Source organism: Arachis duranensis, chromosome 4 (assembly GCF_000817695.3).
Source record: "Arachis duranensis cultivar V14167 chromosome 4, aradu.V14167.gnm2.J7QH, whole genome shotgun sequence".
NCBI lineage: Eukaryota > Viridiplantae > Streptophyta > Magnoliopsida > Fabales > Fabaceae > Arachis > Arachis duranensis.
The window spans coordinates 119348641-119364444 of record NC_029775.3 but is presented as its reverse complement, the minus strand read 5'-3'; the positions used below and the strand labels follow the sequence as shown (position 1 = coordinate 119364444).

The 15804-nt window shown below is 29.3% G+C and overlaps 1 protein-coding gene across 2 annotated transcripts in view; it reads left to right on the top strand.

Moving 5' to 3' along the window:
- Nucleotides 1-15804, top strand: part of LOC107486476 (F-box/kelch-repeat protein At3g06240-like) — a 43499-nt gene extending 27695 nt beyond the window's left edge. Inside the window, exons 4-5 of one of the 2 annotated variants that reach the window (XM_052260861.1) lie at nucleotides 15092-15284; nucleotides 15516-15804. In XM_052260861.1, coding sequence (XP_052116821.1) covers nucleotides 15092-15284; nucleotides 15516-15534 — 212 coding nt within the window. In that variant the 3' untranslated portion in view covers nucleotides 15535-15804. Of the gene's footprint in view, nucleotides 1-14086; nucleotides 15285-15515 lie in introns of those variants that run through there. The other variant, XM_016107026.3, reaches the window with a different exon arrangement.

The following is a 15804-nucleotide window of genomic DNA, read 5'->3' as shown; positions in this document are numbered from 1 at the left end:
GTCGCCACCCCTGGAGCCGTCATCTTGTGTCACCGTCAAGCCCAGCCACCATCGCCGCCGTTCCTGCCTCTGTTTCGCATCGTTGTGACTCCCGTCGCCGTCGCCATGCACTCCGTCACCGGGAAAGAAACAGAACGCGCGTGGAGAGATAAGGGGTCGCGGGGTGGTTCCGCTGCCGTTGGAGCTCCGCTGCTACTGCTGTCATGGCTGCCGTGCCTCTGTCACCAGAAAACGCTCCTAGAGTCGATTGTTGGAGTTGCAGTTGCTCTTATCTTGGTTCTTTATTGGTACAGTAAGTCGTTTTCCTCCAAAAATTAATTTAGTCGCTTTTCTGTTATATGTTACTGAGGAATTTGTGGCGTTTTTGCGATAGGGTTGAGTTTTCAAGGTTGCATATAACGATTAGAGTTGTTGCGGTTATCGCAGAAGTGGAATGGAGCTGTGATGGTTGTGGCTGCCACTATTGTGGGCCGAGAAAAATGGATTTTTGACACGCTGTATAGCTGTTGGGTTTTGATTAGTCGAGTACAGATTTCGTTAAAATTTATTTTGTACTACAGAATTGTTATAAATAGATATTCATGTGAAAAATATATTTCTGTGATTATGTGAGTCTTATGGATGTAGTTGTTTACTGGATTGAATTATTCATTGCTTGAGTGGTGTGTTGTTGCTGATAAAAATGAATTTAAAAATTTGATTTGATTGATTATTATGAAAAGTGGTTTTCTTAGTTTTGGAGTTAATTTGATATTGAAAATGAATCGGCATTGGAATTGGTTTTGTTGATTTATCGGAAATGATTTTTTTAAGAATTGAAAATAGTTTGAGATAATGGAATTGGTCTGATTTTGGAAATGATTTTAAAAGAGTTTGGGAAATAATTTGGTTGGGATCCTTAAAGGGTGGCAAAGTCCGAATTTTAGAGAAAATGCTGTCGAAATTTTTATAAAAAATAAAAGTTTCGTTTGAAGTGGTTATTTAGAAAGATTTGGATTTTAAGGATTATATGATTTGATTTTGAGTTATTAAGAAAAGGATTACGTTTTAAGTTTGTTTTATTTAAAAAAGAATGAATTATGTTTTGAGCATGAATTATTAATGAACGTAATGGGAGATGTGATATTAAGGAATGAAGGATAATGAGGATTGATTTTAAAGTCTGATTGTTGAATAAATTGAATGATATTGAGAATGAATTTGAAAATGAATTTGTATTTGATTGAGATATATGTGACCGGATAAAAGGCAGTGGTATTGTCCACTTGCTCTAAGTAAAGATTGATGTGCGTGGGGATCGCGGTGGTTTACCGCCCACGAGTTTGTTGTTTTCCAATTGAAAACGTCTGTGGAAATCGTGTTAGTGTACCACTCACAGATGGTGGAGATCGTGGTGGTGTACCGCTCACCAGGTGGGGATCGTGGTTTTGTATCGCTCACCCATTTTTAAGAGGACGATGTCCGGGTTAGCTACCGAACATGTCGAGTTGGCTGTATACAGGGGCCGAACTTAGTTAATATAAGGAGGGCCATGTCCGTCATGGCTTGGTACCTGAAGAGAAAGTGGAAAGCAAGATGTTACGTCGTTAGCCTCAGGAACTTAAAGAGCGAGGTGGGGTTGGGTCCCACGGTGGGAGCCAAATGTTCGTGCAAGAATGCGCGGCTCCGTGCTATACGTCGGCTTCCAGTGGTCGATGAAAGAGGCTTTGTTCTGCAGCGGAGAGACGCCTAGCTTGAGCACGAACCGGGCGGAGAACCTGTAAAAAGGACTCCGACGATCAAGTTAGTGGAGAGTAGTTATAAAACAGAGTATAAGCGCAGGAAATGTGTACCAGTGTATTCAAGTGTTGCCTTGACTATTTGAGTTGGTGGCTGCCGTTTTATAGAGTTGTTGATTGATTTCATTTGATGGTTTGTTAGAGTGGATTTCAGTTTTAATCGAGATCCTTGGGATTGTTATCACGTCGTGATTATCTGCTGCTTACTTGTTTAATGTGGCTGACGTGGCCGAGATATAGGGTTATAAGGTACGGTACACTAAATAAATCTAACTTTATTATTTTATACATTTTTCAAAATAAATTCTTAAAAATAGGACTTATATTTTATTTTTGTAAAATTCATAACAATGTAATTAAGTATCTTTTAAATATTGTTATTTATTAATTTTTTTTTAACATTAATTTAAAAAAATTAAAACAAACACATCCAAATACATTTATTATTTTTTTTAATTTAAAAACAAATATAAAAAAAAGAATAACCAAATTAAAATTTAAATTTTAAATTTAAACATTCTTAATAGTAACACATCATAAATAAAACCCTAAATATTCTTTTAAATACAGATTTTAACTAGTCATCTTTTCTATGTGGTAAATGGTAACTAAAGAAAACCTTTCCTCTGTAAAAACTCAAAAACCCAGCACACCTAGCTCTCCCGCACGCCTCTTTCGTTTTGGCTCTCCTTTACCGTTGCGATCCTTCTCCGTCTAAAGTAAGTCTGCTTGCACAACTATGTATGATTGGGGGTTTTGTAAAATGAATGTAATGTGGATGTTTTTAAATCTAATTTTTACTACTTTATTGATTTCAGATTTAAAATATTAGTGTAATTTGGATGTATAATGATCTAATTTTAGATGTGTTCATGTTATTCATGTTAATATTGGATGTGATTGTGTTTCTGCTGTGCCATTTCTAATTTTTCAAAAATTAGATATGAAAGTATTATTGTTCTTGCAAGTGTTGAGAATTTATTCATTCTTATTGATGATTTTTGTTGTCTATCAATTATTTGGTATGTAATCTTGTGATTTTAGTTGTGTAATTTTATAATTTTGGATGTATAATTTTATAAATTTGGAATTGCAAAAAAATTATATGGATATAAGTTTCGATGTATTGATAAAATAATTAGCGGGCATTATTACAGTTCAGCCACTTTTCTATTGTTTTTTAAATAATTTTTTTATTAATATATTATTCACTCTTCAAATTTATTAGATAAATATTTTTTATTATTTTAATATTGACGATATCTTATTTATATCATTTTTTTACCTTAAAATTATTATAATTTTTTTAAAAATATTAAATTATAAAACCACACAATAAAGAGATATATATATTCTCAGAAAAAACATAATTCAAATAATAATAATAATAATAGTCTGCTTCAAAAGGAGTATATATAAACCAAAATGGATGTTAGTTATTTACAAAATATAATTTTGCTTAAATGTCATGAATATTTATATTTGTGTTAATTTTTTTAAGTGGTAAGCCAAAATATGAATTTGAATATAAAGAGGCCTTCATTTTCTTATCCTAGTGAAAAAACAAAAGAAATGAGAATGCTTATTTTTTTTCGTTTTTAAATATCAAATTGTAAGAATAATTAATAAACAAAATAAGAAAATATAAAAATTGTATACCTAAAAAATTTTTTTTGTAATTTATCACACATCTTTTTATCAATAATTTTTTGAGTTTTAAAAAATTGTCACCGTTATTGACCGTAAAAATAACTTTATAAACAATTCAAGATTATTCAATTAAATTGAATAATTGATTCCTTATTATGGGTATCATGCAATTGTTTGTCACGTCATTAATAAATTAATATAGTAATATTTAATTTATTGTTTATTAGTCTCATTGATATAATTAATTGATCATCTTTTCATATATTTTATTACGGTTGAAATCTTTCTTCCTATCATTTATTATATATATGTATCACAATATATTTTAATAGTATTTTATATATTACTTTAGCATTAAATAATGATACATCCCAATTAAATATACTTTTACTTTTTATTGATTTTAAAAATTTTATTTTTATAATAAATATCTATGTCTATATAAATGAAAATCAAGAAAGAGTGAGAATAAAAATGAAAAAAAAGATAACAATAATAATATAATAAAAGAGTAAGCAATATATATGAGATAATAAAAATAACAATAACTCTACAATAGAAATAATAATAAGTGCATCTGTTGTTTTGGGTTATAGTGATGGAAGAAAATAAAAAAATAATGAAAAAAATAATTGGACATCAAGCTTTTATATTTCTTTTAATTTATTAGGTAACTAATGAAATAAAATATTACTATTTACAGTATAAATTAAATTAAAAAATACTTAATCTGTAACATTATAATAAGAAAAAATAGTTATTATGACAAAAATTAATTAGCTTGATATCTAGTTTTCTATCGTTGTTGTTGTTTTTCTTTCTAAACCACAAAAATGTTCTCGATCAGATTGCTATTTAGTCAGTTCCTTCAAGATGTCTCAGTTTCTAGTTTGACTATTGATGAATCTGATAAGAAGATGAAAAAAAAATGTAACATTGTCTCATGTTTTGCAACTAGTTCAGAGGCATCAGAGCTTGCTTGTTTACCTACTTTCACTTCACAATGAGAAATTAAATTATTTTTTTAATGCACTTTCTTTTAGAGCAACATTAAAATTTGGTTAAATTTATGATTTATTTAGTTTGTGAAAATATTTTCTGTTTAAAATTTAGTATTTTCTATTCAGAAATATCAAGGGTAAGTACATTTTGTGATTTATAGTCATCATTAGTATTTTTAATAGTATGAGATTACATCGAATGGTGTAAAAGTACAACCAAATCATAAAAGTTTGTAACAATTTTTCGTGCACTGATTTTTAAAAAATCAATGAAGTTTTCAAAATAAATTCAACTCACTTCAATTTTTTTTCTTTTTCAAAACATTCAAAACTATACAATTATACACAAAGTGCTTCTTGAGCACATTCAAAATTATACGAGTAAAATTTAAAATTCAAAAATACACTTTCAAATTATAAGATCGAACGCTAATTATTTTATTAACACATTCAAAATTCATGTTAAAATAATTTATTTACCCATCCAAATTTATAAAATTGCACAATAAATAATTAATTGACACATTCGTAAGTCAATTGTAAATAATTGTACTCATCATAAGAAGATGTAGATGGAATGTTCATAAAAATTGATTCTTTTTTCAATTATAACACATCTAAAATTATTAAGTTATATACAAAATATTTTTGAAACACATTCAAAATCATAAAATCTAAAATTTTATTTTTGGATGTGTATTAAATTATAATCGGTTAGTACTTAGTAATTAAAAATCTTAAAATCGAAATGAAAATTTTAAAATTTAAATTTTAAATTTCAGTTTTATTTAGTTTATATTTTGGATGTGTATTTAATTTTAAAAAGATACTAAATTTATTTGGATGTATTTATTTTAATTTTTTTAAATTATTCTAACCTAGTTGAACCGCTAAAAATATAATCAAAAATTTTTTTCCCTTGACTAAACTGGTTTTTACTATTGTCAACACTAGAAGTCTTAAGACAAAAGAAACAAGCTAAGCTTTTATTTTTATCAACTTTTACTTGCATTGTGATGCATGATGAAAAGTGAATCTTCGTACAATGAGAATTAAAATTACTATCTTGTAACTACTAATGAGCTTTGATGGTGAACTTGAATTCAGCAAATGCTTATTAAGAAATCACATTAATCCTTGAATTAAGATTTGTTGTTCATTGCTTGAAACCTTTGACCAAAATCAGCAGTAACTAAAAAAAAAAAAGAATTTATGGTCGCTGTAAATTGGTTCCAAATAGCTGATTCCAAAGTTGCATTATTTCTAGGAACTGAAAAGAGAACAAAAAAACGCGGGAAAATGCTCGTCTTTTTAACGGAATTGATGGAGTAGGCATATGAATTTTCTTCCTGCCAAAAACCCTAACAACTTGGACACTTGATTCTGTTGTAAATGAAGTGTAGGTTTGCAAGTTGAGCTGGAAAGAAGCATCTCAAAACTCTTGTTCTATTTTTCTTTTACTTTAAAGTATGATTTTCTTCCAACTATGTTTGGGAAAAACTCAAACATTTGAAAATGCAATTGAGTTCCCTCTTGTTAAATTCAATATGTCTTTTAATTATATATAATAGTAAAATAATATTTCTTAGATTATGAATGCAGTTGAAGTTTTACATTTACTTCTTTCTGTTTTATAGCTGTACAATATTTTCTTTGTTGCATTATCTTTCACTGATCTATCATTAGATTCGGTTCTTTGAATACTGATTCCTCTGTTTAAATGATTCCAAAAAGCTTACATCATAGCTGATTGCCTTTTCTTCAATGCATTGATGATTGGTGGAAACAACTAATTCAGTTTTTTTGCTTTAAGAGTGAGCTGTATTGGCTTATTAAGTTCCATTTTTCTGCATGTAAGTACATAAATATAAGCATATAATTATCTTGATTATAAGTCAAGCAAAAGTGCATTGTTAAAAATCAATTCTCAGCAAATGGTAGAGTAAATGCTATAGCCTATAGTGCACTTAGCTTGTTGAGAAAAAGATTGCAATTTTACCTTCACTTTTCTTTTCTTTTCTTTTCTTTTTTAAATTTGATAGTTTAGTAAAGCTTTACTCTAAAACTACGAAGCTATACAAGCTTAAACAGGTAACTATTAACGAAATCTCAAAACAATATTAAATTATCATGGCACTCACCAATAGAATACACATATAAGAGGAACCTCGATAAAAAAACCTCTAAGAAACAAACAAAGAAAAAAGAATATTCCTTTTATATGAACTAAGGCGATTAAAAAAATAGTGAATAAATTTTATAATTCTCTTCATGTAAATATACTTATTTTTTAACATTAGACGATGAATTGCAGAATTTGATTTTGATATGTTATAAAAGTATTACCTTTATTTAAAGTGGGACTAAACAAACAAATCACACTCTTAACACAAGTATCTTTATAAAAAGATATTTTTAGCATTTTCATTTGAGTAAGTGCTTTGAAAAATACATCACACATAAAACCAAACAAACAACATTATATCCAAGACCCAACCTCACAACATCCAAATAGATAAGCTCTCCGGTTTACTCTGCAATATCCCATCTAAGAATATCTCTCTTCAATCCTTCACATCTGTAACATCTTGGGCTTGTAAGCGACAACACTATTTTGGTGGCGAATCCACTATGTGCACTTGCCCTGTCTGCTTCTTTGAAACCACAAAATTGTTTTTGATGAGCTTTCTATCTATTTTCTTCATCATCATAATAACAATATCTTTAAAACCAAAAAGTTGTTCTTGATCAGATTGCTATAAGTCAATTACTAGGGATTTGTATCTTACATTCTTACATCAACCTGCTACACTTAAACTAATATGTAAAAGAAACTACCAATCCAAGACAGATAGATCAGACTAGAGTAACTAGCAATATTTCAGAATATGCATAATGCAAACTCAAAACAGAACTGAATAGGAGTAAAGCAACAATAAATCGCCACTAAAGAATGATATACAACAACTAATTAAAAAATTTCACTTGGTCTTAATGACTATATTGGTGATTGTAATAAAAATACTAAAATGCAACATTTTACCAAATTAAAAAACAAATTATGTTTACTACATCACATCAAAATGTGATAAAGAAGTTGTAGGTATGCTGTATGCTAATTACTTTTTTAGTAAAGTATCATTTTTGTTCCTAACGTTTGAGTAAATCTCAAAGTTGTCCCTAACGTTTGAATCATCCTATTTAAGTCCCTAATGTTTCAAAATTGACTCGATGTTGTCCTGTTAGGAATCTCTTAACGGAATTGACGGCGGGACAAAATTGAGACGATTTTAAAACGTTAGGGACAAAAATAGGAGGAACACGTTGGGAACAAAAACGATACATAGAAATAAATTTTAATTTTATCTTTCAATAATATCAATTTTTTACGGTACATAGTTATTTAATTATTTTTTAATCACATCTAAGTAAATTACACTTAATCACATTAATTTTATTCCAAATAAATTTATTTTTTTATAATTTTACTCTTAAAATTTTTTACTCATCATAAATTATTTGTAGAATGACTAGTACATAAACTTGTTGGGAAAAAAAATGATACATATACAATAAAGTAATGTGATTCTAGTCATTTTACAAATATTTCATGGTGAGTAAAAATCTTTAAGAGTAAAATTATAAAAAAATAAATTATTTAGAATCAAAGTAATGTGATTAAGTGTAATTTACTTAAATGTGATTAAAAAATAATTGAATAACTATGTACGGTAAAAGATTGATATTAGTGAAGGATAAATTAAAATTTATTTCTTTGTATCGTTTTTGTCCCCAATATTTTCGTCCTATTTAAGTTCCTAACGTTTCAAAATCGTCTCAATTTTGTCCCGCCGTCAATTCTGTTAACAGATTCTTAACGGCAGGACAACATTGAGTCAATTTTAAAACGTTAGGGATTTAAATAGGACGATTCAAACATTAGTGCCAACTTTGAGACTTACTCCAAACGTAAGGGACAAAAACGACACTTTATTCTTATTTTTTATAAGATGGATGAAGCAAGTTAACGTAGTTTCTTATTTGGTGGTATAGGACATGACATTAATCATAACTTGGATGAATTTACTTGTTTTAGAAACAACAATATAGGGAGGCTTTTCTTGTTAAATCAAAATCAATTTCAAGATTCTTGTTGATATAGGGCACTGATAATATTTTCTCTAGTAATTAGATAATAGATACAAATAAAGTAACCTTTTGAAACAAAGAGCAAAGTCTGTCCTAAACAATAAAATGAGAGAAAATGCTTTGATTAACCCGATGTGGCGAAATGAAATTTGCAATTAAATGAAAACAGTGAACTAAGCCAGTGAGAGAGGAAGAAGACGTGCGTTCTGCCCAGAGCTGCCGCGCGAAGGATCGTTGCCGTCACCCTGTGTCACCGTCAAGCCCAGCCACCATCGCCGCTGTTCGTGCCTTTGTTTTGCATCGCTGTGACTTTCGTCACCGCCAGATCTGTCGCCGTCGCCTGCACACCGTCGTCGGGAGTGAACCAGAATGCACATGGAGAGATAAGGGGTCGCCAGGTGGTTTCGCCGTCATTGGAATTTGCGGTTGAGAAATTTGCGGCATTTTTGCGATAGGGTTGAGTTTTTGAAGTTGCATGTAACGATTAAAGTTGCTGTGGTTGTGTGTGTTTGGATTTCAGTTTGCAAACGAGAGTTTGCATAGAAGTGATTTTACAAACTTGCTTTTGATGAAAAGTAAGTTTGTGTTAACGTGATTTATGTTTGGCAATTTTTATATCAAAATTGATTATAGTAAAATAAATGTTGTTTGGGTTATACTATTTAAAATCACTTTTAGATGAAAAATTACTAAAAGAGACATCAATTAAAATAATTTTTTATATTATTCTATTATTTTATTTTAAATATTTGAATAGATCTTATTAATTCATTTTATAAAAAAAGTTACAATAAAATATAATATATGAAAATTATAATTATAAATTTTACATATCGAATAAAAAATAAAAAATTTCAGCCAAAACAAAAACAAAATATAAAACGAGAATTCATGTAAATAAAAAACGATAAAAATTTTATAAAATCAATAATATATATATCATATGAATAAAAGAAATATAATAAAAAAGAAGAAAAATAAAATTCATATGAACAATATATATCAACAATATATATCATATACAACCAACAATATAAACACAGGGCATAAAAAAAAGAAAAATAAAATTTATATGAGCAAGAAATAAAAAAATACCATAAAAAAATTAATTACATACCTAAGAGATGAGAGATTACAACACTGAAAAATAATATAAAAAAGGTCAATGATAAAAATAAGTAAAAAATAAAAAAGAACAAAGTCAAATAAAAATAAAAAAGACACCTTACATATTAAACATAAAGAACAGTAAAGGATAAAAAAAATTCATATGAACTAAAAAATAATAAGTACAATAAAGGATAGAAAAAAATAATCTATATAAATAAAAAATAATAAAAATATCATAAAAATTAATAAAAATAAAATTTATATCAACAATAGTTGTCATATAAATAAAAAAATACAATAAAAATATAAGAATAGAAAATAAAAAATAACATCAGAAACACTAAAAAATAATATGAAAAATATTTATCATATAAATAAAAAATACAATAAAAAATATAAAAATTAAAATATGAAAGAAAGAACTAAAAAATACTAAAAAGAAAATTAAAATCTTTACTTTGGCAGTGATGGAAACAAATCTGAAAGAGTTTGATAAAAAAAATTTTGTAACTACTAAAAACATAGAAAGAACTACTACTGTGTGAAATTATGTGGTTATGAGCATCCTTTTTTATAGAAGAAAGGAAGGGTACAGTTGGTAGATATGAAATAAATTTGTTACTTAACTCTTCCAACGATTATTAATTTTTCCAACGTGAACGCAGAAGCTTGAATTTTTAGCTTCTCGTGAACGTACGTTCACAGATGAAAGCAATTCTGGGTTAGAGGTTTCAAAAAATTGCCAAACATAACAATGTGGCGTTCAAGACGTTCAAACGAGCTTTTTTGTTCTCCAACGTGAACCCCAAACACACCCGTTGTCGTGGGAGTGGAATGAAGTTGTGGTGGTTGCAGCTGCTGCAGTTGCGGGCCAAGGAAAAGGATTTTTGGCCCGCTGTATAGTTGTTGGGTTTCGACTGGTCGAGGTAGGGATTTTTTTTAATTTATTTTATATTACAGAATTGTTATAAATAGATATATGAAAAATATATTAATGTAATTATGCAAGTCTTATGGATGTGGTTGTTTATGGATGTGGTTGTTTACTGGATTGAATTATTTATTGCTTGAGTGGTGTGTGGTTGCTAATAAAAATGAATTTGGAAAGTTGATTTGATTGATTATTATGAAAAGTGGTTTTCTTGGTTTTGGAGTTAATTTGATATTGAAAATGAATCGGCATTGGAATTGGTTTTGTTGATTTATGGGAAATTATTTTTTTTTAGAATTGAAATGGTTTGAGATAATGGAATTGGTCTAATTTTGGAAATGATTTTAAAAGAGTTTGAGAAATGTTTTGGATGGGATCCTTGAAGGGTGGCAAATTCGGAATTTTAAAGGAGATGTTGCCAAAATTTTTAAAAAAATTGAAAGTTTCGTTTTAAGTGGTTATTTAGAAAGATTTGGATTTTAAGGATTACATGATTTGATTTTGAGTTATTAAGAAAATAAATACGTTTTGAGTTTGTTTTATTTAGAAAAGAATGAATTATATTTTGATATGAATTATTGATGAACGTAATGGGAGGTGTGATATTAAGGAATGAAGAATGATGAGGATTGATTTTAAAGTCTGATTGTTGAATGATATTGAAAATGAATTTGAAAATGAATTTGAATTTGATTGAGATATATGTGACCGGTTGAGAGGCAGTGGCATTGTCCACTTGCTCCGGGTAAAGATTGTTGTGCGTGGGGATCATGGTGGTTTACTGCCGACGAATTTGTTGTTTTCCAATTGAAAACGTCTGTGGGAATCGTGGTGGTGTACCACTCACCAGATGGGAATTGTGGTTCTGTACTGCTCACCTGTTTTCAAGAGGACAATGTCCAAGGTAGCTACCGGACATATCGGGTTGGCTGTAGGACAAACATTCATCATATGCATTTGTATGTTTTATTTGGGTTTGAATTTGTCTTGGTTTACCTAACTGCTAGAAAATAGAATTCTGAATTGTAATAAACTATTGTTATCATTCTAATGAATGATAATCAAATTTTAGTAAACAATTTCTACTTAGTCTATTTATAAAGTAGAACATTTTTATCAGTCTCTTTTTTTATTTAATGAATAATGATATCTTCTTTATATTGCTATTTTCGATTATTTACTCGATCGCAGACATTTCGGGAACGCCTCTAACAGAGGGACAAATAGTCAATTTTGAAAGAACTTATTGTAAACCTCTTTCAGATATGAATCTACCTTATTCAGAAGGGAAGAACTTGCATCAGTATCTCAACTGTTATTAATTGCTATCTAAACTCCTTGTTGTATCTGCTATCTATACCTGTATTTTCCTTATCTTTTTTACCTGTGTTTGTTCTGATGTGGTACTTTTGAGATTGAGTATTGGTGCTGAATTGATGATAGTGTTGATTAATTGCATGATTGGTTTCTGATTAAGGTTTAGTTAAGTATGAAAAATCAAGCTAGTTTAGCATAAACTTAATGAACCTATGCTTGAACCAGGTTGGTCATTCATACAGTTTAAGAAACTTTTAACTTTTTAAGATCTTCTTCTAAGAAAAGAAAGGCTTTGAATTTTGGATAATTAACTGATTTCTTAAAAAAAGTTTTGGATTTTTGCAAGTTAATAGTTGATTTTCAAAAGTTTCATATGACAAGCAATGAGCACTGTACTTGAAAACAATTTTCTTTTTAAATATCTTCTTATGACAATTCTGAAAATCTGTGGTAAGAGTGTAAGACTATGTGATTAGGTTGTCACTCCCTACAATTTTATCTTTTCAAGACGGGCGAATAAATTTGCAGAGTTTTTGTTAAGTACTTAGATATGTTGTTTTTGTTTGTATTCATATGTAATAGATTTTCCTCGTCTTTATTACTAAATTCTTGTAAGAGGGATATGATTCGTGACTGTAATGACATGTATATATATAATATTTGTAAGTTGCTTGAGTAAGAAGTTTTGTATATATGTATATGTTTGTTTGTTTTCATGAAAAAGCATTTCTGTATTTTTAAAGAAAACAGCGATACAGTTTCAAGTCAAATGCTCCTATTTTATTATTATGTATACGTAAGTTGTCGTAATACTTCTCGTTATCAGAGTGAAGCAATCGAAATTGTGACATTTTGATAATAAGGGTGTTACAATAATGATAAAATATTTGGATGAAATTGTCAATTTTTATATAATCTCTACTATATTAGTTTTTAAATGTAATAAATTTTTTTATGATGTAGGTTTTCAATTGTGTATTTCGGGCTCAAATATGTGCACATAAAATATAAAAATTTAACTATCTTGAGTATATACTTTTACAACTTTTAAAATTGTTACAAATTCTATATTGTAAACTATGTTGTGGACACTAATATCAGTTTTGTGTCTCATTATTTTTCCTGTTTTTTGACTTTTTCTAGAGCTCTATCTAAATCTAAGTATCATAATAGAGAAGATTATTTAATTTGCTTGCTTCCATATTTTTTTTATTTGGCTGTTTAATGACTAAAGATGTGATAGTGAATGTACAAGTAAAATTATTTATGTAAAACTTAAAGATATTTTATTTTATCAATTATATACACAAAATATACACTTTTTTTTTAATCATGCTGTTAACGCTGTTGGTTTTAATTTGTTCTCTAGTAAATTATGGCTGACTTAGACAAAAAGAAATTAATATTTAATCACCTTGTATATTAAACCACAAAAATTTAAAATGAAAAATGTAACATAGTTTTTTATTACAAAATATACTAAAACAAAAGACTTTTAAAAAAATAAAAAAAGGAGAGAAAATAAACTATGGTTGTTCAGGAATTGGTTAAAAAAATTGTTTATTCGAATATTTTTATCTGATTAATTTATTATAGTATAAATATTTTAATGTTAATTGCACAGTATTTTTTTTGTGAAAGATAAAATTAGAAAATATTGAATAAATAATTAGAATATAAGAGTGAAAAATATATTAAATTAAAAAATTTAATTTAGAGTGATTTGTTAATGAACTAAATAAAAATACTAAATAAATTTAACTTTACTATTTTATACCCTTTTCAAAATGAATCCTTAAAAATAGAATTTATATATTTTATTTTTATAAAATTTAGAATAATATAACTAAATATTGTTATTTATTTAATTTTTTTAAATATTAATTTTAAAAAACTAAAACAGACACAATTAAATATATTTATTATTTTTTTAATTTAAAAATTTTAAAAAATCAGAATAACCAAATTAAAATTCAAAATTTTAAATTTAAATCTTCTTAACCTAACGCATTATAAATAAAATCCTAAATATTCTTTTAAAAACAGATTTCAACTGGTTACCGCACTTATGTGGTAACTAAAGAAAACCTTTCTTCCCGTAAAAATTAAAAATTGGCATATGAATTGCGAAAAGCTCAGCAATCCAAACATGGATAAGAAGAAGTTGAAGCACACGGTGAACAAAGCAAAAGAGGAATCGAGCATGGAAAAGAAGCATCAGAATGGCAAGAGCAAGAGCATTCACGACATCCTCCCTCTTGACCTGATTCACATAATCTTTCTGCGGGTGCCGATCAGACATCTCGCTCGCCTCAGGTGCGTTTCCAAGCTCTGGTGCTCTCTAATTTCTAATCGTGACTTTGCGGAATTGCATTTTCACCACTCTCCTGCTGCCACCAAGGCATGCTTCTTCATGAAAAACGACACTATGGCCGACTTGGTCTACCTAGACGACAATGATGCATCACAAAAAGAGGTGTGTCCCCCTTTCCGAAAGAAACCACCTTCTGTTTTTTTGGTCGTAGGATCCTGCAGAGGCTTTATTCTCTTCCATCGAGACCCACATTTTCTTGTGGTATGGAACCCACTCACTGGATCCAGCAAAAGAATATCCTACTCTCATATTGTTCATCGTAGTAAGTCCCCTGTCTATGGCAGGATTGCTAACAATGTGTATCTGCATGGATTTGGTTATGATGCATCACAGGATGATTACTTACTTCTTGTAGCTTGGTGCGATTGCGAAGGACAATATCATTTGGATTGCTTTTCCTTGAGAACCAATTCATGGATTAATCTTGATGTTTCTGTCCCCAAACTCTCGGGTTTTCATTACTGGCATTGTGGTGGGTTGTTCTTTAATGGCGCTGTTCATTGGGTGCCTTGGGATCTTAATGATTATAGGGATGCTATTGTTATCTTTGATTTAATGCAAATGACTTTTTCAACTATATCTGCGCCGGAACAACTGTCATGCTCCTATCCACGTGTTGCCCTACTCGGAGGCTGCCTAGCCTTGTCTTCTCCCAATGATGATTGTCGTAACACTGACGTATGGGTGATGAAAGAATATAAAGTGCACTCATCTTGGACTCTCTATCAGATTCCTTGCAAGCCTCTGTGCTTATCTAGTAATAGGGATATTATTGGAAGAGGTTATACTTCCTGTGGTAAAACAGGGTACTTCATATATAATGTCAGAGGAGACCTGCTCAAGCATTTTAAAGATCTGTGTTGTCAGCTTCCCAGACGTGAACCCATTATTGTGTATACAGAGAGTCTCTTGCCACTCCCTGGTGACATTAAGGATAAGGATAACAAGAAGAAGATGAAGAAGGAAATCCATATGTAACCATTTTCCTATGCTTTGCACGACCTGTTAGTTTTCATTGCATTTTGCATCAAGTTCCAATCAAATGTGACTTTTGTTTCTGGATGCTGAAATTTGAATTTATCAATGCTTGGGAATCACTGATCACTGTCTTGCTTCCTGTAGTCCGGGCTTGTGGTGCAGTTTTGAAGTTTAGATTATTTTCATGTCTAAAACTTTGTCTTTTACCTGAGCTTTTTTTTTTACAGGCCATCAAGTTCACCATGAATAATTTGAACAACCTGGTGTTGCTAAAGGTTAGCATCAGACAAAGAAAGAGAATTAGGAGCCAACATACAAGTGAACAGCTTGACACATGGGGAAGAAGAACATTTGAAAAGTGCAAATGAAGTTTAGTTGGTTATGCAAAACTTTAGATGTTTTATTTCTTAGTTGGTTATGTAAAACTTTAGATGCTTTATTTTGCAGATTGCATAATGTACTTTTCTTTTATCATGTCAAAACCTTATGAATCCAATCCTAGAAGTTTTAATTGTA